We start from the raw sequence: 25,252 nt of genomic DNA, 5'->3' as shown, positions 1-25,252 counted from the left end.
ATATTTTCCATCACTGAACAGAACCAGAAATGTTTCCGCTCTTTTATTTACGCTGAATTCCACATCTCTTTATGAGACCAACAGGAAACTGTTGTGTCTCCCTCCAAACCGCAGGAACATTTATGTCTTTTGGACGACGACTGAATGTTGTGGAGGCCTCGTCTGTTTAGGTTTCAAAATAAGAGTCGGAGTTTCACATTTAAAGACAAAGTTTAGGAGGTTTTTCTGGGATCAGTTCATGTGACCGATGAAGGTGGGAAGTTATCAACATGCACAAACAAAAAGATTTTTTAGAGACATTTTATTAAAGCAACATTTAGAGTAAAAACATTAACAAAGTAGAAAAGTATAAATTAATTATTGCACAGGTGAATTAACGGCTCGGTGACTTTTGGTCCTTCTGGTTTCATTCGTTCTGGCTCTGATGCATCCTCATGATCAGACTCCGGATCTCCTCGCGCTTCTGACGCACTCGTTGCCGCGGAAACCAGTTGTCCAATCGCAACGGGAGGTCAAAGTGCACCACAGGGTTCTGGGGAGCCAATCAGAGAGCTCGATTACGTTAGAAGGTCGTCTAAATAAAGTCGTCAGTAAAGCGTTTGACACAGCTGAAATGTGGCTTTAAAATACAGACTTTTATTTTGAAAAGAATTAAGGTATTAATGAGACAAAAACCTGACTCCACCTGTGCACTGTGACCCACCTGACATCCTGACTCCACCTGTGCACTGTGACCCACCTGACTCCACCTGTGCACTGTGACCCTCCTGACTCCACCTGTGCACTGTGACCCTCCTGACTCCACCTGTGCACTGTGACCCTCCTGACTCCACCTTTGCACTGTGACCCCCCTGACCTCCTGACTCCACCTGTGCTCTGTGACCCACCTGACCTCCTGACTCCACCTGTGCACTGTGACCCTCCTGACTCCACCTGTGCACTCTGACCCTCCTGACCTCCTGACTCCACCTGCGCACTGTGACCCACCTGACCTCCTGACTCCACCTGTGCACTGTGACCCTCCTGACCTCCTGACTCCACCTGTGCACTGTGACCCTCCTGACTCCACCTTTGCACTGTGACCCTCCTGACCTCCTGACTCCACCTTTGCACTGTGACCCCCCTGACCTCCTGACTCCACCTTTGCACTGTGACCCCCCTGACCTCCTGACTCCACCTGTGCACCTCCTGTACAGTATGAGGTGTTTGCGTACCTGCAGGAAGCTCTCGGCGTACTGCAGCAGGTACAGGCCACAGTCGCTGCTGTTGTCCTGCTGAGGAACTCTGCAGTTTGAGCTCCTCATGCTGTCTGACGTGAAGAGACGAGGCGTCCCCCTCCGGACCTCCCACTCCACCTGCAGGTAGCTGAAGAAGAGGGGAGGAGTCAGAGAGGACACAAGGTCAGATTAATCGTGACAGATATGAGCTCACAGACGGACTCTCACTGTAGTGTAGGAGCGTGTTCAGGTAAGAAGCAGCGTCAGAGTTGGGCACAAGGTAGCGAACGAGCTAGCATACAAAGTAGTAGAAGAGTGATGTCTAGAACATCCGAGTAGCCGATGGAAGTAGACGCTTAGCGTAGCTTAAGGTGTAGCGTGCAGGATCATGAGGAACATGAGTACGGAGTCTCGTGCAAAGCAATGAATAAATAAAGGTGAAGATGGTTAAAAGTCCTGAATCAGACGAGCAGGTGGAGCTAAAGTGGGGATGATTTTAAAGGAATATTACAAAGCGTAATGCTTGTATTGCTAACGTTAGCGTGTCAACATGGGTATGAATGTGGACATGTGAACTCTGACTCTTCTTCTGCAGACACAGCAGCATGTCTGGTAAGTGTTAGAGACGTGGAGCTCACTCTCTGAGGAGTCTGCAGACGTTCTCGCGGTACGACAGCTTCAGGGAGTCCATGATGAGAATGCACGGCCTGAAACGGACGGAGAGACCACAGCGTCAGAAAAACTACAAAGACCAGCTGACCTGAGACAAGTGCAGGTACATCAGTGTGTCTGCTGATGACTCACCTCTTTAAGACGGTGTCTCTCTGTCGGCCCTGCTGAGTACAATCCTAAACAAACACAGGATGTTCAGGTTACACAGAAACACACCTGCTCAGGTGCTCCATCAAACTGAAGTCACATTAAGTCTACTCTGATTCTGATTCTGGTGTCTTTGCTGTTTACACCTGAACTCATCTGTTGGCTGAACGACGTCAGGAAAGCTGTCATTGTTCATACGCTGACCTGAGCTGCTGAGGTTTGTACTGTGATAAATCAACAGTATACGTACAGGTGGATGCTGTGCTCTCAGACTGAGGGATGGTTTTCCTGCTGATTCCTCTGATCCACCTGAAAACAAACAAACAAACAAACAAACAAACAAACATCATGAGCTCTCAACATGTTGAACACAGGTCGAAAACATTGATTCATTTAAAAACAGTGCAGATAAAAAGTGACACAGTAAGATGCTCTGACATCACATGTTGGAGCGTCAGCAGAGGAGGACATCTTTGTCTGGAACATTTAATCCTTAAATTGTTGGTGTTTAATTCTAGAGCCCCAGATGCCCAGAAGCCGTCTCCCTGTGCGACCCTGAGGCTGTTCAACAACACTGCTGACAACACTGAGGCTGGGAGACGATGGGAGATGTTTAGAGATGCTGGGATATGATGGAAGACGATGGGAGATGATGGGAGACGATGGGATACGTTGGGAGATGATGGGAGATGTTAAGAGACGCTGGGAGACGATGGGAGATGATGGGAGACGATGGGAGATGATGGGAGACGATGGGAGACGATGGGAGATGATGGGAGACGATGGGAGACGATGGGAGATGATGGGAGACGATGGGAGACGTTGGGAGATGTTGGGAGATGATGGGAGATGTTAAGAGACGCTGGGAGACGATGGGAGATGTTAAGAGACGCTGGGAGACGATGGGATACGATGGAAGACGATGGGAGATGTTAACAGACGCTGGGAGACGATGGGAGACGATGGGAGACGATGGGAGACAATGGGAGATGTTGGGAGATGTTGGGAGATGTTAAGAGACGCTGGGAGACGATGGGAGACGATGGGAGACGTTGGGAGATGTTGGGAGACGATGGGAGACGTTGGGAGATGTAAAGAGACGCTGGGAGACGATGGGAGGCGATGGGAGACGTTGGGAGATGATGGGAGATGTTGGGAGATGTTAAGAGACGCTGGGAGACGCTGGGAGATGTTGGGAGATGTTAAGAGACGCTGGGAGATGCTGGGAGATGTTGGGAGATGTTAAGAGACGCTGGGAGACGCTGGGAGACAATGGGAGATGTTGGGAGATGTTAAGAGACGCTGGGAGACGCTGGGAGACGCTGGGAGACAATGGGAGATGTTGGGAGACGACGGGAGACGACGGGAGATTTTGGGAGATGTTAAGAGACGCTGGGAGACGATGGGAGACGGTGGGAGACGCTGGGAGACGATGGGAGATGTTGGGAGATGATGGGAGACGATGGGAGACGATGGGAGACGATGGGAGATGTTAAGAGACGCTGGGAGACGATGGGAGACAATGGGAGATGTTGGGAGATGTTTAGAGACGCTGGGAGACGATGGGAGACGTTGGGAGATGTTGGGAGACGATGGGAGATGTTAAGAGACGCTGGAAGACGATGGGAGACGATGGGAGACGATGGGAGACGTTGGGAGATGTTGGGAGACGTTGGGAGATGTTAAGAGACGCTGGGAGACGATGGGAGACGATGGGAGACGATGGGAGATGTTGGGAGATGATGGGAGATGTTAAGAGACGCTGGGAGACGATGGGAGACAATGGGAGATGTTGGGAGATGTTGGGAGATGTTTAGAGACGCTGGGAGATGATGGGAGACGATGGGAGACGATGGGAGACGATGGGAGATGTTAAGAGACGCTGGGAGACGATGGGAGACAATGGGAGATGTTGGGAGATGTTTAGAGACGCTGGGAGACGATGGGAGACGTTGGGAGATGTTGGGAGACGATGGGAGATGTTAAGAGACGCTGGAAGACGATGGGAGACGATGGGAGACGATGGGAGACGTTGGGAGACGTTGGGAGACGTTGGGAGATGTTAAGAGACGCTGGGAGACGATGGGAGACGATGGGAGACGACGGGAGATGTTGGGAGATGTTAAGAGACGCTGGGAGACGATGGGAGACGATGGGAGACGATGGGAGATGTTAAGAGACGCTGGGAGACAATGGAAGACGATGGGAGACGATGGGAGATGTTAAGAGACGCTGGGAGATGATGGGAGATGATGGGAGATGTTGGGAGATGTTAAGAGACGCTGGGAGACGATGGGAGACGATGGGAGATGTTGGGAGATGTTGGGAGAAACGGAAAGTGGCAGAAACAGTTTAAATTCAGAGACAGAAAGCAAACAGCTGCTCACCTGTCGGGCTCTGAAACTCCACGTACTCAACCTCCTCCAGAGCCGGGAAACAGACCACCACCAGGAACCAGTGAGCCCTGAAACACAGAAACAGAGAGCTGAGAGGAGGACGTGTTCGGTGTCATATCGAGGATATAAACTGCACACAAAGAAAACATGACAATGGTTTAAACAGCGTCCCTAACTGACAGGAGAGTTACACGACTATAGAACCAGAGCAGATGGAGAAAATGTCTCACAAACATTTAAAGGAAACGTGTCCAAATGTTACGAATTAAAAAGACTTCTTCTTCTTCAGATCCAATCATTACAAAGGAAATGTTCGTGCTGTAAGTCGCACTGATCCGGGTCAAAGGGGAGTTCAGTAAAACAGTGAGAGTTCAGAGAGGTCGTCTGGTAAAGTCGTTGATCGGAAATGATCCAGCAGAGGTGACAGTCAGTCGGTCTGCTCCCCCGCTGGCAGGTAGAGACGCTGATGAGGTGTCTGAATTAAAGTAGAGTTCCAGACGTCCCAACAGAGGTCACAGCACCAGAGCGGCGTCTGTACATCTGAGACAACGAGCTGAGGTCAGGGTCACAGGTCGCTCACAGCACCTCACCTCTGATGGAGCCAGAAAACACCTGACTTAACCTTAGCATACAGACAGCGGCTGGAATAAAGACGTTTCCTTACTCTTGATTGACAGGCACAAACAGGAAGTCTTTGGTGAAAATGTCGACATGGCGGGTCCACGTCTTCACCCTCTGATGCCTCACATGTCGATCACTGAAACAAGGACAGGTTACCAGGTTAAAACACATCTGAGGGAAAGAAGAAGTCGGTATGACCTCACAGGAAGCACTGCTCCTCTGTGATCGGTGCTCTTACGGGACAGAGGGGGCGTCGTCCTCTCCGGCAGCTCTCCGTCTGCTCAGCTGTTTGTAGAAGAAGCTGCTGAAGACGTGACTCCTCTCAGCCACCGAGCCCCCGACTCCCTCCAGGAGGAGATACCTGCAGGAGGAGGAGAGGCTCAGGACCACCCCTACTGGTGACCGACAGGAACTACGACTACATGAAGTGATATGATCTGTAAAAGATGCCTCTGACAGATTCTCATAATGTGATGACGTAGTCTGATAAACCAAAGAGCATCGTGTGGAGACGTTCTCCTCTGACTGTTCTCACTTGAGGTAGAAGTCGATGATGACGTCGTTGAGGAACTCGCCGCTGGCCAGACAGGCCAGGTCCTCCTTGGACACGCTGATGCGGCCTTTGCAGGGCGCTGCTGGGTACTGGATCAGCCTGACGACCACACAGAGAGGAACATGTGACTCATTCGGTTTATTCAGTCACTCATCTCACCTGGCAGAGTTCTGCTGGTTTACCTGGAGGGAAGCTGCTTCAGGCCCGAGGAGCTCAGGTGGGACCTGTTATTTCTCAGGTTGTTCCTCGACTGACTGGATTTCTCCTGAAGAGACAGGAAGTGACACCTCACTGACTGTGCAGCCAGCGGGAGCTAACGCCTGACAGGAATATAACAGGAACAGGAACACAGGGGAGAAAAGAGGTGAAAGAAGGAGTCTCACCTCAGAGTGTCCCAGCAGTCCGAGGAGGTGCTGGTCCAAAGGAGGAGGACAGCTATGGAGGAGCAGCAGCCCATCGGTCCACTCCAAAGGGGAGGTCAGTCCACTGGAGGCGGAGGAGAATCCCCTCCTGTACTCCTCCATGTCCAGGATGGAGGCCAGCAGGGCGGCCTGGAGCTCCTGCAACTGCTCCTTCAACACCAGCAGGAGGAAGGAGCACGACGGGCCTGAAGAGCCGGGAGGACACAGAGAGACACAAGGATGGTTAGCTGGCCCAGTGAGACCACTGTGTGCACCCACTGGACCAGTGAGACGAACAAGGCCACTGCAAGGATGAAGAGACCAGTTAGGCCAGACACCAGTGGATGATCAGCCCAGTATGACCAGTTTACAGACGCATCAGGGCAATGTCACGGCTCTACCAGCCCAGTGTGTGGACGTGTTGTGCAGACACTCATCAGTTTGACTCGTCTCTGGTTGTACATTGGCCCACCGAGCTCAGTTAGCCCAGTTACCTCAGTTAGCCAGGTTCGCTCAGTTAGCCCAGTTAGCTCAGTTAGCCAGGTTCGCTCAGTTAGCCCAGTTAGCTCAGTTACCTCAGTTAGCCCAGTTAGCTCAGTTAGCAAGAATTAGCTTAGTTAGTCCAATTAGCCCAGTTAGCTCAGATAGCCCAGTTAGCTCAATTTGCTCAGTTACCTCAGTTAGCTCAGTTAGCCAGGTTCGCTCAGTAAGCCCAGTTTGCTCAGTTAGCACAGTTAGCTCAGTTACCTCAGTTAGCCCAGTTAGCCCAATTAGCCCAGTTAGCTCAGTCAGCTCAGTCAGCTCAGTTAGCTCAGTTAGCCCAGGTAGCTCAGTTAGCCAAGTTAGCCCAGTTAGCTCAGTTAGCCCAGGTAGCTCAGGTAGCTCAGTTAGCCCAGGTAGCTCAGTTAGCCCAGGTAGCTCAGTTAGCTCAGTTGTAGCAGAAACCAGGAGAGTTCTTCTCTCCTCTCTCGGAGCTGAAACCTCGACATGTTTCCACCCTCGGGACTATTTGGCACTGATCGGTGTTTTCTCCGTTTGGAAGACTTCAGATCCAAAATCATTCCAAACAATCAACATAACATCCACCTTCAAACTGCCCCTGATTGGCTGCTGGTGCAGGAGGAGCCACCTGATTGGCTGCCTGGTTCCCACCCAGCGCTGGAGGGCTGAAGAAGCTGTCAGAAGTTAATTTTCCATGAAGCTTCACAGCTCCAGTCAAGCTTTCAGAACATCCTCATTTCAGGACTGCAGGGTGAAACGCTGCAGCAGAGACAGCGTTGTACGAGAGGAGGTATCACTCCATGTGAAAAACAAAGGACAGACTTTGTCTTGGTTTGTGTCTGACCCGATATCTTATGTAGCTCCGTGTGGAAAGGTTCAAACTACTTTTAGTTTCTTGTCGTTGTTTTGGAGACGTTTACAGTTCACAGAAAAAAACATCAGAGTGAGAGCTCTGTGTGTGTGTGTGTGTGTGTGTGTGTGTGTGTGTGTGTGTGTGTGTGTGTGTGGAAACAGTGTGAAGATGGAAACTACATGAGGTGTTACAGACGGAGCCAACGGAGTGTTGTGTTCATGCTCTAAAGGAAAATAAAGTTTTCCTGCAGCTGAAACGTTTCAGCATCTCAAACTAAACTAACATCTGTGCTGAAGACTTAAACTACAGACTGAGAACATAAACTCAACATGTTCACTGAGGGAATAAAGACAGAGAGGAGGAGGACCACTTTCTCATAGACTTCTATAGGATCGCTCTTCTGTTAGCTGCCCCCTGCTGGACGTCCGAGAGAATGCAGGCTTGTTGTTACCTGATGTGTTGCTGGGGGTCTGGATGTCGGGCAGTTCTCTCTGCAGCATGTTGGCCTGAGCGTCCGTCACCCACAGGAAGAGCAGCGAGGGGGCGGGGCCTTTCCAACCAGCCAACAAGGCCCCGCCCCGAGCCACGCCCCCGTCCCAAACGCCGTAACCCCGGACCTGAGACGCCACCACGGTGACCTCCCCCTCCTCCTCTCCTGACAGAGAGAAACAAAAACATTTGTCTTACCTGTAGAAGACACACCTGGTCTGATTTCACCTGAGCAGAAAGCCTCACTCTGAGTTCAGCATCAGATCAAATGTCTGACAAACATCTGTTTTCTTTCATTCTTTGTAGATTTAACTTCTCCAAAGCTAGTGTCTAAAAATGATTCGTTTGGGAGAAGGTTTAAATATTGTTAGAAAACAAAGAACAAACACAAACATGATGTCAACAATCAACAAAGTTCAAACGTTTCTTTGGTTTGAGAAATAAAAACAAATAACGTGTTGTTACCTTTCAGAGGAATCGTGACGCCGTGTTCAGTGACCTGCACAGAAAATATCAAAGGATCGTTATTTACAGGAAACAAACTTCAACATTCACCGTTTATTTAATTTATTTATGTTTATTTAATTTATTTATGTTTATTTATATTTATTTACATTTAATTATGTTTATTTATATTTATTTATATTTATTTACATTTATTTATGTTTATTTATATTTATTTATATTTGTTTATTTATATTTATGTTTATTTATATTTATTTACATTTATTTATGTTTATTTATATTTATTTATATTTATGTTTATTTATATTTATTTAATTTATTTATGTTTATTTATATTTATTTACATTTATTTACGTTTATTTATATTTATTTATATTTATTTACATTTATTTATGTTTATTTATGTTTATTTATATTTATTTATATTTATGTTTATTTATATTTATTTACATTTATTTATGTTTATTTATATTTATGTTTATTTATATTTATTTACATTTATTTATATTTATTTATATTTATTTACATTTATTTATGTTTATTTATATTTATTTACATTTATTTGTTTATTTACATTTATTGACATTTATTTATATCTATTATGTTTATTTATATTTATTTACATTTATTTGTTTATTTACATTTATTTGTTTATTTACATTTATTGACATTTATTTATATCTATTTATGTTTATTTATATTTATTTATATTTATTTACATTTATTTGTTTATTTACATTTATTGACATTTATTTATATCTATTTATGTTTATTTACATTTATTTATGTTTATTTACATTTATTTATATTTATTTATACGTTCCACATGTGAAACTCATCATTCAGTTGTTACAGAGGAGCTGCTGAACGTCTGATCTGTCAAAATGTTTCTCACTTTGTTTCTTTGTTAATATTTAAATCTTCATTTAAACTGATCATCGGAGGAAAGGTGGGGACACTGCAGCAGCAGAAAGGTCAAAGGTCACAGTAACCTTCCAGTTGATCTGGGGCCTACACTACAAACAGACCCAGGCTCTCTTCTCGTGATCTGCTTCACTTAACCTGACGATGGAGATCACGCTGAGCGGTCACATGACGCTGGTTATCACCTCGATAAGTCAACCCAGGGTTCCTCTGAGCGCGCTCACATTAAAGGGGCGTGGTTTGGAGCAAACGACCGATCTAAACACGAGTCTGCCGTCAGCTGATCGGCGTACTTTACAAACTCAGAGCAAACTGTGATTTCAGAACGAGATGGAGAAGAGACACATGATGCAGACTGACATCGCTCAGCTGCAGCTGCTGATGCAGGACGGACAAACAGACTGTGTGAATGATATAATAACATCACCGCTCCATCATTAGAGCGTGACATATATTATAACACTCGTGTGTTACATGACATTAATACGCTGCACTGATGTGTTTTTGTTACCGACAGATTCAGACCTTCTTCTCTCAGCCGGATCAAACAGACCATGAAGCAAAAATAAAACAAACAGCCAATAAAAGCACAAATAAAAGAGTCCGAATGTTTACTGTCACATCTGATGAGAACAACACATGTGCAGAGTGTCAGCCTGTGGACACGCTCAGCAGCAGAGCACAAGGAAGACAAAAACTCTCTCTCTCCCTCTGAGGGCTGATCATGAGAGGGAGGTCATAATACACACACACAAACACACACCACACACACCACACAAACACACACCACACACACCACACAAACACACACACCACACACACCACACACACAACACACACAACACACACACACACACACACACACACAATAGTAGTGAGTAACAGTAGTGAGCGCTCTCTGAGAACATGTGTGAGATATTAAAGCTGCAGCACAACAGAAAACAAATATAGGCCAATCTAATTACTGTGCTGTTTATACACAGTGTAAATATAGTGTGTGTGTATGTGTGTGTGTGTGTGTGTGTGTGTGTGTGTGCTGGAACAGGGCATGGAAAAAGAGAAACTGGGTAAAACATTGAAGTCAGACAGAAAGGCTTAAAAATCCAACAGTGGGCAGTCGACAGTGAACACACCACACACACACACACACACGCGCACACACATGCACACGCGCACGCACACAAACACACACACACACACACACACGCGCGCGCGCACACACACACACACAGCATGGTGCTCGTGTGACTCAGTGTGAGTACACATCCTGTTTTATAGAATAAACGACGTTGGTGAGGATCAGCTGAACTCACCATCAGCTCCCCGTTGGCGTGTGCGTGCGTGAGGCCGGCGTGCAGCGAGCTGAACTCCAGCTGCAGGAAGGACGGAGGCGGCGACGCGTCTGTGGAAGAAGACGCCTGCCGAGCCTGTCAGACAACCAACAGGGACACAGTGAGCACAGGAGCTCGAGGTCACGCTGTGCAGCAGAGACCTGAGCTGGACACAGCTGCAGGTTCACGTCTGTCAACAAGCTCTTCCTCAGCATCTTCCGTTTATCGTCTCCTGTGAGGTTACATCACTTCATCTATGTCACAGATCTTCTCCTCACCTTGTCTACTTCCTGTTTCTGCTCCCAGTTTCCCAGACGAGACTCCGCCTCCTTTCTGCTACTCGGTGGCGTCCTCTGTCCTCCGTCTCCTCCATCCTCTTCCTCTTCACTCGACAGCACAACTGAAGCACAGAAACACCACGTTAGCTTCTTCGCGCAGACTGAAAACAAAGCGGAGCCTCACTGATGAGGAGACGACGAACAAAGGACCGATGGCCGACACAGCCCGACTGCGAGGGAAAGAAAACGTCTGACTCTTTCCGCCGTGCAGAGACGTGACAGGATGACAGGAAGTTAACACCTGAACAATGTTTCACTTCTGTGGTTCTGTCTCTTTAATAAACACTGGGTGGCGGCCCCGGGCGGTGGCGGCGGCCGGCCCCGGGTCACTGCGCCCCTGCGTTGTACTCACTGGGCTCTGTCTGTCTGTGTTTCTTGAGTCGGAGCTGCAGCACGGCCGACCTCTTCGCCTTCCTCTCTCTGAACTCGCTCCACGTCTGCCTCTTCTTCTCCGTCACGTCGTCCGGCAGGTTGCTGCTGGCGGCGAGCCACGACGTCCGGTCCAGGTTCCGCCTCCTGTCGGGTGCCACCGTGGAGACAGAGGGTCTTTGGAGAGATTTGTCTGTGGGTCTGAACAGAGACAGGAAGTGGTCCTCTGAAGAGTTCTTCTTCTTCTCTGGAGAGTTTCCGTCATCGCTCTGAAACACACAAAGATTCAGACACGTTCCTCCTGCTCGCTCACATTTCAAATGTTCTGAATGTTTCGTTATTTCTCCCGCACACCAGGTTTCATCACGACCTTTGACCTTTACCTTCCCCTCATCCCGACTCGTTTCCACTCTCCTCCATGTCGAAGAACTCAATCTCCCAGCGTGCTCCTCTGCTCGCAGCTCTGCCAGAGAGTCCACAGACTTCACCATGATGCTTTTAGACGACGGAGACGAACCTGGAGGAGGAAACGATCACAGGATGAACGAACACGAGGAGAGCGTCCTCTGCTTTAAAGAAGTTAAACATCTGTGTAAAGAAAGGTTAAAGTTCAGCGCTGCAGCTCGTCACTGGTTTGTGCTGAGTAAATGTTTACAAGGTGTGACATGTCTGAAGTTTAAGCTGTCGTTGGTTCTTTGATGTCCTGTTAAAATAAAACTTGTACCTGTGAGGTCACTCTTCTTCTTCTGTGGTGGGGACGGAGGCTCGGAGGCGTCAGCAGGCTGCAGCAGACGGTCTGACGCTCTCTTAGGACGCCACCTGGTGGACAAAACACGTCACAGCACAGATCTGCTTTAAGTAAGAGCTGCTGTTTACCTGCTGAAGGCACAGACAGGTGGCAGCCCAGCAGGTCCAACCTTTGAACCTCCACCTTAAGCACAGCAGTAATACCACCTTAAAAACAACAGACACTTTAAAGATGAAGACAGATCATACTTCTGTTCCATCATCAAGAATCAAACCACCTTTAACACCTGACAGGAGCTGATGACTGACGCTCACCCGTTTGACACAAAGGACGACGGCGCTCTCTGTCCAGGCTGTGATTGGCTGCTGCAGCTTCCTGTTGCTCTGTGATTGGCTGTTGAGGGTCCTCTGTTTGGGCTGTTGAGTCCGAGCAGCGTTTTGACGACGTCTCTGAAGATGGGCTTACACGGCGCGCTCTGCCTGTCCGCCGAGGAGCCGAGCGCGTTCCCAGCATGCACCCTGTCAGCTGCGCCTCTGCCGGACTGATCCCCGTAACTCTGTTCAGATAAAACCGATCAAACCGATCAGCACCAATAAAACAACTAATCATAACGATCACAGTCAACACTGACCTCCTCAAATATTCCACCTTAAAATCAGACTGATCTCAATGAGAGGAAGATCCACCTTAAAAATCCAGACTGTTATTTCTGATCAGTCTTTAACTCATAAAAGCACATCTGCTGTTTCATCATACCACCTTAAATGAGATACCAGACCAGCCATAGGGTCAGTTATACCACCTTTAAAATCCCCAGAGGGTATAAAGCCCAAACAATAAATATACCACCTTAAATCAATTAGCAGTAAATATTATCGATCACAACCAGAAGATCAAAGAATACCTCCACCTTAAATAGCCAGGTCACATGTACCACCTTAACTGAAGCAACAGATGCCATACCACCTTAAAATGATACATAATAGCAATCATAACACCTTCAACACGCACGGCTGAATTATTGGTACCACCTTAAATTGAGAGGCGGGGCTCTGGAGGCGGGACAGCGGTGACTGCATGTGCAGGGGGGCGGAGTCAGGGCCCGCTGGGTGTTTCTTCTTGGGGATTTTGAAGGGAGACGCCATGCTGAGGACAGAACAGACACAAACAGGACCTCAGACCAAACCTCTATCAGAAAACACACAAATCTACGGCGACCAGAGAACGTGCACTACGAGGAGGTTACCAAACCAAACCCCATTCAAAGATGTGAGGTTTTTAAATACTCGGATAAACTAAACAAGCCTAAGTTTGATCTAAGTGACAGCAGCTTCATGGCAGGACATTTCACAATATTACAACATTTTTAAACAGACACGATGAGACGATAATAAAAGCACTGCAGCAGACCTCTGTCAGAGTTATCACTTTGAGAAAGAAAACACTGTCAATCTGTTTCCTGTTTTTGAGCCCCACAAATGAGACCTGAAACTAAATACATGATATTATACTATATTTTACAATATAATATATTTAACACTTGTATACTGTACATCATGATAGACAGGCAGCCAGGTGATTCTCAAATACAAGCTTTCTAAATGATGTTCTGAATGGAAACAGTTTGAATCATTTTCGGAGCAGTAGTAGTTTTAGAGCCTTGCTCCAGGGCTTCTGCAGCTCGGGAACTGAACCAGAGCTCTTTAAGCCATTCATGACACATTCCTCATCATTCAAACTTCTTCTGGCTGCTTTTAGGAGATGATGTTATTTGAGAGGCTCAGCTGACCAAACTACATTCAAAAATCGACGTTTTTCAACGCCAGCTCATAAAACTTGACTTTGTTGAATCATAACTAATACAGACCATGCTGTGACTAATACTCCACTTAGCTTAAAACTACAAGTTGTTAGTGTTTTCTTTTCTTCAGTTCATCTGAAATGAGCAACCTCGGGCCCGAGGCTCATCAAACCAATTAGAAATGTAGAGATTCTCGCACCGTAAACAGCAGCCGTTAAAGTGTTTGGACGCCGTATTTAACCTAATACCACACTGAATCATTTCACAACTTAACTGTCATAATACGGGCTTTCAACATGTTTATTTAAGCAGTAAAACCTTAAATAGCAGCAATTCGTAGCGGGGATTCTGCTGAAGGCGCGAGGCTAACGGTTTCAGCTCAGATACAGCTCCACTGCGGCCTCAGGCAGATCACACAGTCCCCTTTTATTACTGTTCGGTATTTATACCAAGTGAGTTCAGTGGATAGTCTCTAACAGAAAGAGAAACCAGCTCTCAGGCTCTGAATTTACCAACCTAATGTCAGCTGGAGGGGCCAGCTAGGCTGCTAACTCGCAAGCTAGCCGGCTATCAGTGAGCTGCTGGCGGGCTTCTTGTTGCTGTTAAATGTCGGTAAACTCTCCGGCCGGCTCATGAGGACAGCAGTGAGTCTGTCCGGCGGCTCAAAGGTAAAAACTCGTTTAAAAAACACATTTAAAATTCATTCAGCTGCCGGTCCGTGCAGGAGCTGCTTCATCCAGAGCTTCAGCTGGAGTGGCCAACAGAGACATGACAACTTCCGCTACTTTGGCTTCACGTGATTACGTCATTGAAAAAAATGATAGACAGGACGTAGCGTAAAAACAAAGCCATAAAACATCCTAAATATATAAACAAAACCTGACACATGAAAAGTTATATAGTTTGACGTTTTCTGATGTTAGATAGTTTGAATTTGGACACTCGGGTGCGATCAAACTGTCATATATGTACAGGATATATGTATATATGTATGTATGTATAAACCTGCCTCTGTTGTGATGAATCAAACTCTGAAGATTCAAAGAATACAATGTTTCATTAGATGACCTTAATATATAATCATCTCTGTGTGTAGAATAGCTGGAGACTACATATCCCATGATGCCACCACACCCTCGGCTGCCTTTTACACTTTACATCGTCTAATGATCAATTAATTATTAATGATTTAAAATATACAACATTTATAGAAATACTACAGGAGACATTTAGTGAAGATAACACACCGACTGTGACCAGCAGGGGGCACTGTGGTTACACCACACACTGCTGATATCACTGTGTGTGTGTGTGTGTGTGTGTGTGTCAGGGTGCCAATTAGTGTTTGACAAGGTTAGACCCAGAATAATTAAAACACACACACACACACACACACACACACACACACACATCACTTACACAACCACCATTAGTGAGGCTGCAGATGTTTGTGTGTGGAGGAATGACTTGTGTGTGTAAATTACAGGTCAAAGGTCAGGGGCAAGAGGAGGGGCAGGGTCACCCATGGTCAGTGTGTGTGTGTATTAATAGATCATCACTTTGTAAAAACAACTCAACTTTATTGAAACTGTACGGGGAGAATCTTTATACAGCTCACCTGTTTACATTATATTAAGGCTTAAAGTGATGCAGCATTAGGGGCGTGGCCTGTTTGAGTGACAGGTGGGAGCTGCTACCTGTCTGCTAGGTGTCCCTTCAGCTCATTCAGTCACTGAACGAAACCTCTGGGCCGTGTTTGTGCTGTTGGAGCCTTTTGGAGATGTTGTTATTTTTATTGGACTAACAGGCCGTCCAACACGTGTCTCCCCGTCCTCTGCGTGTGATTGGAGGAGGGTTGCTGTGCAGCGATCGTCTGTAGAGACGTAAAACAGAACTGATTGGACAGACCGTCCAACACGTCTGACGCACTGTTTTTACACTCATTGTTTTATTTAGATGTGAGCACTGATTGGCAGCTATCTGTGTCTGTGCTCACCTCCATCCTGTTTGTGTGTGTGTCTAAGTGTGCTACAATCTACAGGTACCCTGGTGTCAGGTACTGTGTGTGTGTGTGTGTGTGTGTGTGTGTGTGTGATGTCTCTCCAGTGTTGTCCGAGCTGTCAGGCTTCATTTCCGTAACGATCAGCGCTACAGCTCTGATTATTCACCTGTCACAGCCCTCTCTCTCTCCACACACACACACACACACACACACACACACAGTCAGTCTCTCTTCCAGCGGTCGCCATGGTTACGACCATTTTGACGGACAGCCAGTGGGTCACTGAGGGTTCAATGCCTTGCTCAAAGTGTGTGATGACACTCCTGAAACACAGACTCCTCCTCCTCCTTCTCCTCTCCTCATTCTTCTTCCTTTTCTTCTCCTCCTCCTCCTCCTCTCCTCATTCTTCTTCCTTTTCTTCTCCTCCTCCTCCTCCTCCTCCTCCTAATTCGTCATCCTTTTCTACTCCTCCTCCTCCTCCTCATTCGTCTTCCTTTTCTTCTTCTCCTCCTCCTCCTCCTCTCCTCCTCATTTGTCTTCCTTTTCTTCTTCTCCTCCTCCACGTCCTCCTCCTCCTCCTTCTTCTTCAGTGTTTTATCAGGCGGGTTGTCCTAAAAACACACACTTAAAGTCACACACTCTCACACACACACACACACTCACACACACACACACACTCACACACTCATACACTCACACACACACACACACACACACACACACACACACACACCTGTCAGTGAAGCGCTCGGGGAGATTTGCAGGAGAGCGATCAATTTGTGAGACAGGAAGTGTGTGATTTATGCGACCCTGTAGACTTCTATTAGCCTCCATCTCCATCTTCTTCTCTCTCTCCGTCTGATTCTCTCCATCCTCCTCCTCTGTTTGTCTCCTCTGTCCTCCTCCTCTGTCCTCCTCCTCTCCTCCTCCGCTCCTCCTCTGTTTGTCTCCTCTGTCCTCCTCCTCTGTGGCGTCTCCTCTTCTTTCTCCTCTGTCCTCCTCCTCTCCTCCTCTGTGGTGTCTCCTCTTCTTTCTCCTCTGTCCTCCTCCTCTCCTCCTCTGTTTGTCTCCTCTGTCCTCCTCCTCTCCTCCTCTGTATGTCTCCTCTGTCCTCCTCCTCTGTTTGTCTCCTCAGTCCTCCTCCTCTGTGGTGTCTCCTCTTCTTTCTCCTCCTCTGTGGTGTCTCCTCTTCTTTCTCCTCTGTCCTCCTCCTCTCCTCCTATGTGGTGTCTCCTCTTCTTTCTCCTCTGTCCTCCTCCTCTCCTCCTATGTGGTGTCTCCTCTTCTTTCTCCTCTGTCCTCCTCCTCTCCTCCTCTGTGGTGTCTCCTCTTCTTTCTCCTCTGTCCTCCTCCTCTCCTCCTCTGTGGTGTCTCCTCTTCTTTCTCCTCTGTCCTCCTCCTCTCCTCCTCTGTGGTGTCTCCTCTTCTTTCTCCTCTGTCCTCCTCCTCTCCTCCTCTGTGGTGTCTCCTCTTCTTTCTCCTCTGTCCTCCTCCTCTCCTCCTATGTGGTGTCTCCTCTTCCTTCTCCTCTGTCCTCCTCCTCTCCTCCTCTGTGGTGTCTCCTCTTCTTTCTCCTCTGTCCTCCTCCTCTCCTCCTCTGTGGTGTCTCCTCCCGTCCTCTGCGTGTGATTGGAGGAGGGTTTAAACCAATGACTGCATAGATAGTGTCTGTGGTTTAAACATGATGAATCAGCTGTTTCACTGATTCACACACAGCAGGTTCAAATGTTTGTTACTGATGGATGAACACATGAACACATGAACAGATGGACACATGAACGGACACATGAACAGATGGACACATGAACAGATGAACACATGAACAGATGGACACATGAACGGATGAACACATGAACAGATGGACACATGAACGGATGAACACATGAACAGATGGACACATGAACGGATGAACACATGAACACATGGACACATGAACAGACACATGAACAGATGGACACATGAACAGATGGACACATGAACACATGAACAGATGAACACATGAACACATGAACACATGAAGACATGAACACATGAACAGATGGACACATGAACACATGAACACATGAACAGATGGACACATGAACGCATGAACAGATGGACACATGAACACATGGACACATGAACACATGAACAGATGGACACATGAACACATGGACACATGAACAGATGGACACATGAATGGACACATGAACAGATGGACACATGAACAGATGAACACATGAACACATGAACAGATGGACACATGAACAGATGAACACATGAACAGATGAACACATGAACACATGAACAGATGGACACATGAACACATGAACACATGAACAGATGGACACATGAACACATGGACACATGAACAGATGGACACATGAACACATGGACACATGAACGGACACATGAACAGATGGACACATGAACGGACACATGAACAGATGGACACATGAACGGACACATGAACAGATGGACACATGAACGGACACATGAACAGATGGACACATGAACAGACACATGAACAGATGAACAGATGAACACATGAACACATGAACAGATGAACAGATGGACACATGAACGGACACATAAACAGATGGACACATGAACAGATGAACACATGAACACATGAACAGATGAAGACATGAACACATGAACAGATGGACACATGAACACATGAACAGATGGACACATGAACACATGGACACATGAACACATGAACAGATGGACACATGAACACATGGAAACATGAACACATGGACACATGGACACATGAACAGATGGACACATGAACAGATGAACACATGAACACATGAACAGATGGACACATGAACACATGGACACATGAAGACATGAACAGATGGACACATGAACGGACACATGAACAGATGGACACATGAACACATGGACACATGAACACATGAACAGATGGACACATGAACAGATGGACACATGAACACATGAACAGATGGACAAATGAACAGATGAACACATGAACAGATGAACAGATGAACAGATGAACACATGAACACATGAACAGATGAAGACATGAACAGATGGACACATGAACAGATGAACACATGAACAGATGAACAGATGAAGACATGAACAGATGGACACATGGACAGATGGACACATGAACACATGAACAGATGAAGACATGAACAGATGGACACATGAACAGATGGACAGATGGACACATGAACAGATGAACACATGAACACATGAACACATGAACAGATGGACACATGAACACATGAACAGATGGACACATGAACAGATGGACACATGAACACATGAACAGATGAATAGATGAACACATGAACAGATGGACACATGAACACATGGACACATGAACACATGAACAGATGGACACATGAACACATGAACAGATGAATAGATGAACACATGAACAGATGGACACATAAACACATGGACACATGAACACATGAACAGATGGACACATGAACACATGAACACATGGACACATGAACACATGGACACATGAACACATGAACAGATGGACACATGAACACATGAACAGATGGACACATGGACATATGAACACATGAACAGATGAACATGTGAACACATGAACAGATGAACACATGGACACATGAACACATGAACAAATGAAGACATGAACAGATGGACACATGAACACATGAACAGATGAACACATGAACACATGAACAGATGAAGACATGAACAGATGGACACATGAACGGACACATGAACAGATGGACACATGAACACATGAACACATGAACAGATGGACACAAGAACACATGGACACATGAACAGATGAACATGTGAACACATGAACAGATGGACACATGAACGGACACATGAACACATGAACAGATGGACACATGAACACATGAACAGATGGACACATGGACATATGAACACATGAACACATGAACAGATGGACACAAGAACACATGGACACATGAACAGATGAACATGTGAACACATGAACAGATGGACACATGAACGGACACATGAACACATGAACAGATGGACACATGAACACATGAACAGATGGACACATGGACATATGAACACATGAACACGTGAACACGTGAACACATGAACAGATGGACACATGAACAGATGAACACATGAACACATGAACAAATGAAGACATGAACAGATGGACACATGAACGGACACATGAACACGTGAACACATGAACAGACGGACACATGAACACATGAACTTATGGACACATGAACGGACACATGAACACGTGAACACATGAACAGATGAACAGATGAACACATGAACAGATGGACACATGTTGAGAAACATTAACTAGCAGCTAGCTCTTTCCCTCCGGATGAACTTTAATAACTGAACGATCCTCTGACCTCTATCTAGCGCCACCATCAGGCCAACATTCCCCAGAGCCTCAGCTACACTCTGTGTTTAATACTAACTGGCTAATGTTAGCATGCTAGCCTAAGATGCTGAACATTACACTCGCTAAAAAAAGCAATGGAACATTATCCTTGTTAGCATGCTGATATTAGCATTAAGCTCAAAGCTAAGTGCTAACGTGACTTAAGGCTAACAAGTTACCTTATATGGACGGTTTGACTTCCTGTCTTGTATTGGACAAATGGCCTTCTTTGGTCCAAATGTTCTTATATAATATAATGATGTTGTTACTCTCTGGAAACATGAGCGCCACCGTAGCGCCCCCTTCAGGATCATCTGAATATGACAGGTTCAGCTTTTAAAGCTTCAACGGAGGTGAAATAAAAACGTATTTCTGTCACAGGTTTGATTCCTCAACGCTCCGTCAACACGTCAGAGGTGGATTTAACAACATGTGTGTGCGTATGTGTGTGTGTGAGGGGAGTGATGCATGGTGGGAAATCGTTTAGCGCCGTCGCCGATCCTCAGCGACAGCCCCCGGCGACTGGAAGAGAAACGAGGCAGCAACAAGGATGTAATCTGAGAGCGAGGGGGAGGAGGAGGGGGGAGTGATGGGGAGAGGGAAGAAGAAGAAAAGGAGAAGAACAAGAGTTAAGGAGGAGCTGTGAGTGACAGAGGAGGAGAGGAGGAAGGAGAAGAGGGCGAGGGAGGACAAAGGGACCACATCTCCCCCTCTCTCTCTCCCCCTCTCTCTCTCTCTCTCTCTCTTTCTCTCTCTCTCTCTCTCCCCCCCCCCACCCCTGTGTTTCTCCTCTGAGCCAATTTGAATAATGAGGCGGTCTAATTTCTTTCACACACACATTTTTCGTCTCGATGCCACTTCCTAATTGCTTTCCTGTGTGTGTGTGTGTGTGTGTGTGTGTGTGTGTGTGCAGTTATTTCTCTCCCTGCAGTGAAACAAGGACTGAAACCGAACCTATCACTAACTTGTAGTAATGTGTGAATCTGTGTGAATACATGAAGAAACCTGTTTTACAGTTAGCAGTGTTCGTACATTTTATAATAAAATTATGCTAAGCTAACTGACGATATTAACTCATTCAGTCAAATGTCATTAGCACAGTGTTTGTTAAATTTAACTTTAATAGTTTATCTAATAATTGTGTCTTCAGTCTTCACAGCTCTCATATTAGCATGCTAACGTTAGCTTTGTCAGATGGTTTAGTAAGCAACACAAAAGTTATACCTGCAGCGGCTGCAAATATTTAGCAACAATCTGAGCTAGCTAACTGAGCTACAGCCTAATGAAACTCATGTTAGCACTAACGTTAGCAAAAAGCTAACTTGTTAGCATGAGGCTAAGTATATGTGGTACCAGGATATCAGACCAAAAAGGGGTGATTTACCTTAGCTAGCTTTCTCTGTTTCTCTCCATCAATGTCTGCATGTTTCTATGATCAGAGCCATCACTGCTACTTCCTGTGGCAGAGCTAGTTAGCGTAGCCGCGTCTGTCAATGAAACAGAACAAACTAGATTCTAAATACTGTTGCTTTATAGTCGATTGATTTAGTTTGACTGTTATTCACAGTTTAAGGACAGTTTAATGTTTCTACTGCAGGAGCGGGTCTGAAGACGTCTTACACAGGAGGAGGAGGAGGAGGAGGAGGAGGAGGGAGTCTAATTGATTTCCTCGTTTTCTTTCCCTGAAAAGAGAGAGAGCAGGTCAGACAAGAGCAGCAGCGGGCGAGCGAGCAAGTGTCTGCATTACAGCGAGAGAGAGAGAGAGAGAGAGAGAGAGAGAGCGTTGAAGGGTTTGGCAGTGAAGCATGAAGACGTGTGTGTCTGTGTGTGTCTGTGTGTGTTTGCGTGTGTGTGTGTATGTGACCTTGTCTGGCTGTGTGTGTGTGTGTGTGTGTGTGTGTGTGTGAGAGAGATTGAGACGGTGCGGGGAGCGGGCGAGCAAACGAACAGAAAATGGGGAGCCTTGAAACCGTCCTGATTCCCTCCTCTATTATCCTCTCTCTCTCTCTCTCTCTCTCTCTCTCTCCCATTCAAACACATGCTGACTCGTCCTTGTGTGCACTCTGAACCTCTCTCTCTCTCTCCCTCACAGCCACATCCTCTCTCGCCCTCGAACCTTTTTCTTCCTCTCTTTTTTGTTCATCTCGTGCTGACAAACACCTTCTCTAAGGTTGACTCTGTGACCTCTGACCTCTTGTCTTCCTGTTGACATGAGAGCTGAGGGAGACTTTTATTTTGACGGGTTCGGGCCGCTCTCTGCAGAGGGTGTTTGGACATCAGAGTGAGCTCAGCGCCGTGTCTGCTCAAGAGCTCTGAACTTATTTAGTGTTTGACTGCTTGTAACCTCAGGGCAGGTCGTTTCAGGGAGGAGGACACGTCTGAGGAGAATCCTGCTTCCTTTACAAACCTCATGAAGGAAACACCCCGAAAACAAGCTTAGCTAACGTTAGCGACAGCTCAGCTAACAGCCCCTCCGGAGCTCCTGAAGAGCGTCAGAGATTTTAAAAGTGAATTTCTTTATTTACAGGTTTTAATATCTTTACTTCAAAATACTATACAGCCCTGAAATGTAGAAAAACGACTTTTATCGCATGTGTAATGAACTTTATTCTGAAGTTTAACTGGTTAACAGTCTGGTGTCTTCTCTTAGAAAATCTAACACGCTCTTATTCTGAAGGAAACTGAGGTGAAAATAAAAGCACGTCCAAATCTCTGCGAGTCCACTCGTAATCAGTTTCTTATACAGACTCAGAGCTGACTGGCATTCGGACGTCCACACACACACACACGCACACACACACACACACACACACACACACACGCACACACACACACACACACACACACACACACACACGCACACACACTCCAGCGCTGTGTACACAGACGGGCTATTCATCTTTCCCTTCAGCAGCATCAATAAATGATGGCTGCTCTCTCTCTCTCTCTCTCTCTCTCTCTCTCTCTCTCTCCGTTTAAATATTCATCTGCAGCGCTGCTCGTCTCGCTCGCTAAACAGCCTCGCACGCTCACCAGGCAGACAACACACACACACACACACACACACACACACACACACTGACACACATTCCCTGCGGTGCATTAGCAATTCAATCCGTTATCTTCGGCGTTGGCGCTCAGCAGCCACACACACATACACACACACACAATCGCAGTTACACACTTCTTATACACACACACCTATGGAAAAAACACACACACACACACACACACAGTGCAGACTGAAAGGCGGGGAGGCGAGCGACGGCAGAGAATGAACGGCGATGAAACCCGACCCTGCTGCCCGCTCGTTTATCTCTTCTTAAAGGAACAGTCAGAGGACATGATGTCAGAGTTAGGTACAGGAAGTAGTTAGCCTAGCTTAGGACTAAACTGTAAACAGACGCAAAATACTCCTTAACTGTCAAATCAAGCAAACGAGATTATCAACAAGTTCAGCTAATTGGACCGGCTAGCTAGGACAAAAGCTAGCTTCATACAAACAGTTAGCAAAAAGCAGGTTATTAGAGAACGTCAACTAACCAACAGAGTGGTTCTTCAGCTAGCCACAAATAGCTAACAACCTGTCAAGAAGAAAGGGTCATGCTGGTTAGCTACAATTAGCTTTGATGCTAGCAGTTTTTGGTCTATCTACTTGCAAAGTCACAACATTTGTATTTGTATTGTTCAGCGATAAACAGCTCGAATTACACTGAACATGCTGTCAGTTTAAGGTCAACCTGTGAAGTTAGCATCAGCTGGTATAAACTGCACTAAGCAGAGAGATGCTAACTGTTGTAGCTCTTTGTATAACAATGAAGCCCTAGCAAGAATTAGCATGACTCTGTTTAGAAAGTGTGTGACTATAAACAGCTAGCATAACGGCAGAAATGCTGAACATGTGTAGCTTCTTATTAGCTTTGTATGTTACCTGTGTGCTATAAAAGTTAATGTAATGTAGCAAACAAGCAGCTAGCTTAAAGCATATGCTAACTGTTTAAAACAGTGTCTTTGTGCAGTGAGCTAACGGTAACATTTACTAAGCATAGGCTAGGTTAAGCTATCTGTTAAGCTATCAGCTGGTGTAAAGCAGAGCATGCTAACTGTTATCTTCTTAGTGTTTAACAACCGTTAGCTACACAGAGCGTCATAATGAAAACGGTTAGCTAGTAAAACTTCTGAGCTAAAGGCTAACGATCTGAGGTGTGACATCATCAGGTGTGTGCGCTCTGATTTAAAGTGTGCATCATTAAACCAGAAAGTTTCGTCTCCATGTGTCGACAATCTGACTTCAGAAAGGAACACACACACACACACACACACATATACACACGCACACACAGCTGGTTGAGCCTCCTGTGGACTCATTCATATTTCATTAGCACTCTCTCTCTCTCTCTCTCTCTTTCTCCGTTTTAAAGGTGATTCTTCTCTCTCTAATTAAGCTCCTCTCGTTGCCATGGAGTTCCACAATAAAGACGTGTGTGTGTGTGTGTGTGTGTGTGTGTGTTCATTTCCTGCTGGTGACTTAAAACCAGTTAGAAAGAAAACATTTTGAGGAGTTTGTCTTTTATTTTGAAAGTCTCAGAGGAGTATTCTCAGAGAGGAGAAGGTGTGTTTGTGTTGATTTTCCCTTTTCGCTCGCCTACACCCTTTTATCCAGCCATGTGTGATGTGTGTGTGTGTGTGTGTGTGTGTGTGTGTGTGTGAGTGACTCATCCTGAACACACATGCATCAGGATGAAAGGGTGTGGGCGAGCGACAGGGCCGAGTGAGGACGAGTTACAGAGAGAGAGAGGAAAAACGTCCAGCATGCATGAATGGACTCTGTGTGTGTGTGTGTGTGTGTGTGTGTGTGTGTGTGTGTGTGTATGTTTCTCATATTAGAAGAAATTGTTTGTCCCAGATTTTTGAGGCGTGAGTGAGTCACATGCTCGTATCCCAGAATCCTCGGCAGGCGTCCTGACAGCAGCAAACATCTTCTTCTAAAGGAAGCAGCAGTCGAGTGGGAGCTGCTCTGCGCTGACTCGAGTGTAA

The 25,252-nt window shown here is 46.3% G+C and overlaps 1 protein-coding gene across 1 annotated transcript; it reads right to left on the bottom strand.

Moving 5' to 3' along the window:
* Nucleotides 1-292: 292 nt before the first annotated feature.
* Nucleotides 293-14,568, bottom strand: senp7b (SUMO specific peptidase 7b). The gene is made up of 21 exons (XM_069675617.1): nucleotides 14,343-14,568; nucleotides 13,057-13,171; nucleotides 12,340-12,581; nucleotides 12,002-12,096; nucleotides 11,661-11,794; nucleotides 11,261-11,546; nucleotides 10,849-10,970; nucleotides 10,553-10,666; nucleotides 8,316-8,349; nucleotides 7,813-8,016; nucleotides 5,990-6,213; nucleotides 5,789-5,871; nucleotides 5,589-5,705; nucleotides 5,292-5,414; nucleotides 5,097-5,189; nucleotides 4,424-4,500; nucleotides 2,287-2,345; nucleotides 2,022-2,065; nucleotides 1,856-1,924; nucleotides 1,215-1,365; nucleotides 293-532 (listed from the first exon to the last, which is right to left on the bottom strand). The coding sequence occupies exons 2-21, from the start codon at nucleotides 13,168-13,170 to the stop codon at nucleotides 407-409; spliced, it is 2,511 nt and encodes an 836-aa protein (XP_069531718.1). The 5' UTR covers nucleotide 13,171; nucleotides 14,343-14,568; the 3' UTR covers nucleotides 293-406.
* Nucleotides 14,569-25,252: the final 10,684 nt, after the last annotated feature.

Source organism: Semicossyphus pulcher, unplaced genomic scaffold, assembly GCF_022749685.1.
Source record: "Semicossyphus pulcher isolate SPU_LCO1_2020_fin unplaced genomic scaffold, fSemPul1.0.p SCAF_24, whole genome shotgun sequence".
In the NCBI taxonomy this organism is placed as follows: Eukaryota; Metazoa; Chordata; class Actinopteri; order Labriformes; family Labridae; genus Semicossyphus; species Semicossyphus pulcher.
Note: the sequence above shows the minus strand (reverse complement) of the source record. Positions and strands in the feature narration are given on the sequence as shown.

Coding starts and splice junctions, on each gene's coding strand:
- senp7b (XM_069675617.1), bottom strand. CDS start 13,170: ATGGCGTCTCCCTTCAAAATCCCCAAGAAGAAACACCCAGCGGGCCCT. Junction 12,582..13,056: donor GCCCCGCCTCTCAATTTAAG/GTGGTACCAATA, acceptor TTATCTGAACAG/AGTTACGGGGATCAGTCCGG. Junction 533..1,214: donor ACGCCGAGAGCTTCCTGCAG/GTACGCAAACAC, acceptor TTGGCTCCCCAG/AACCCTGTGGTGCACTTTGA.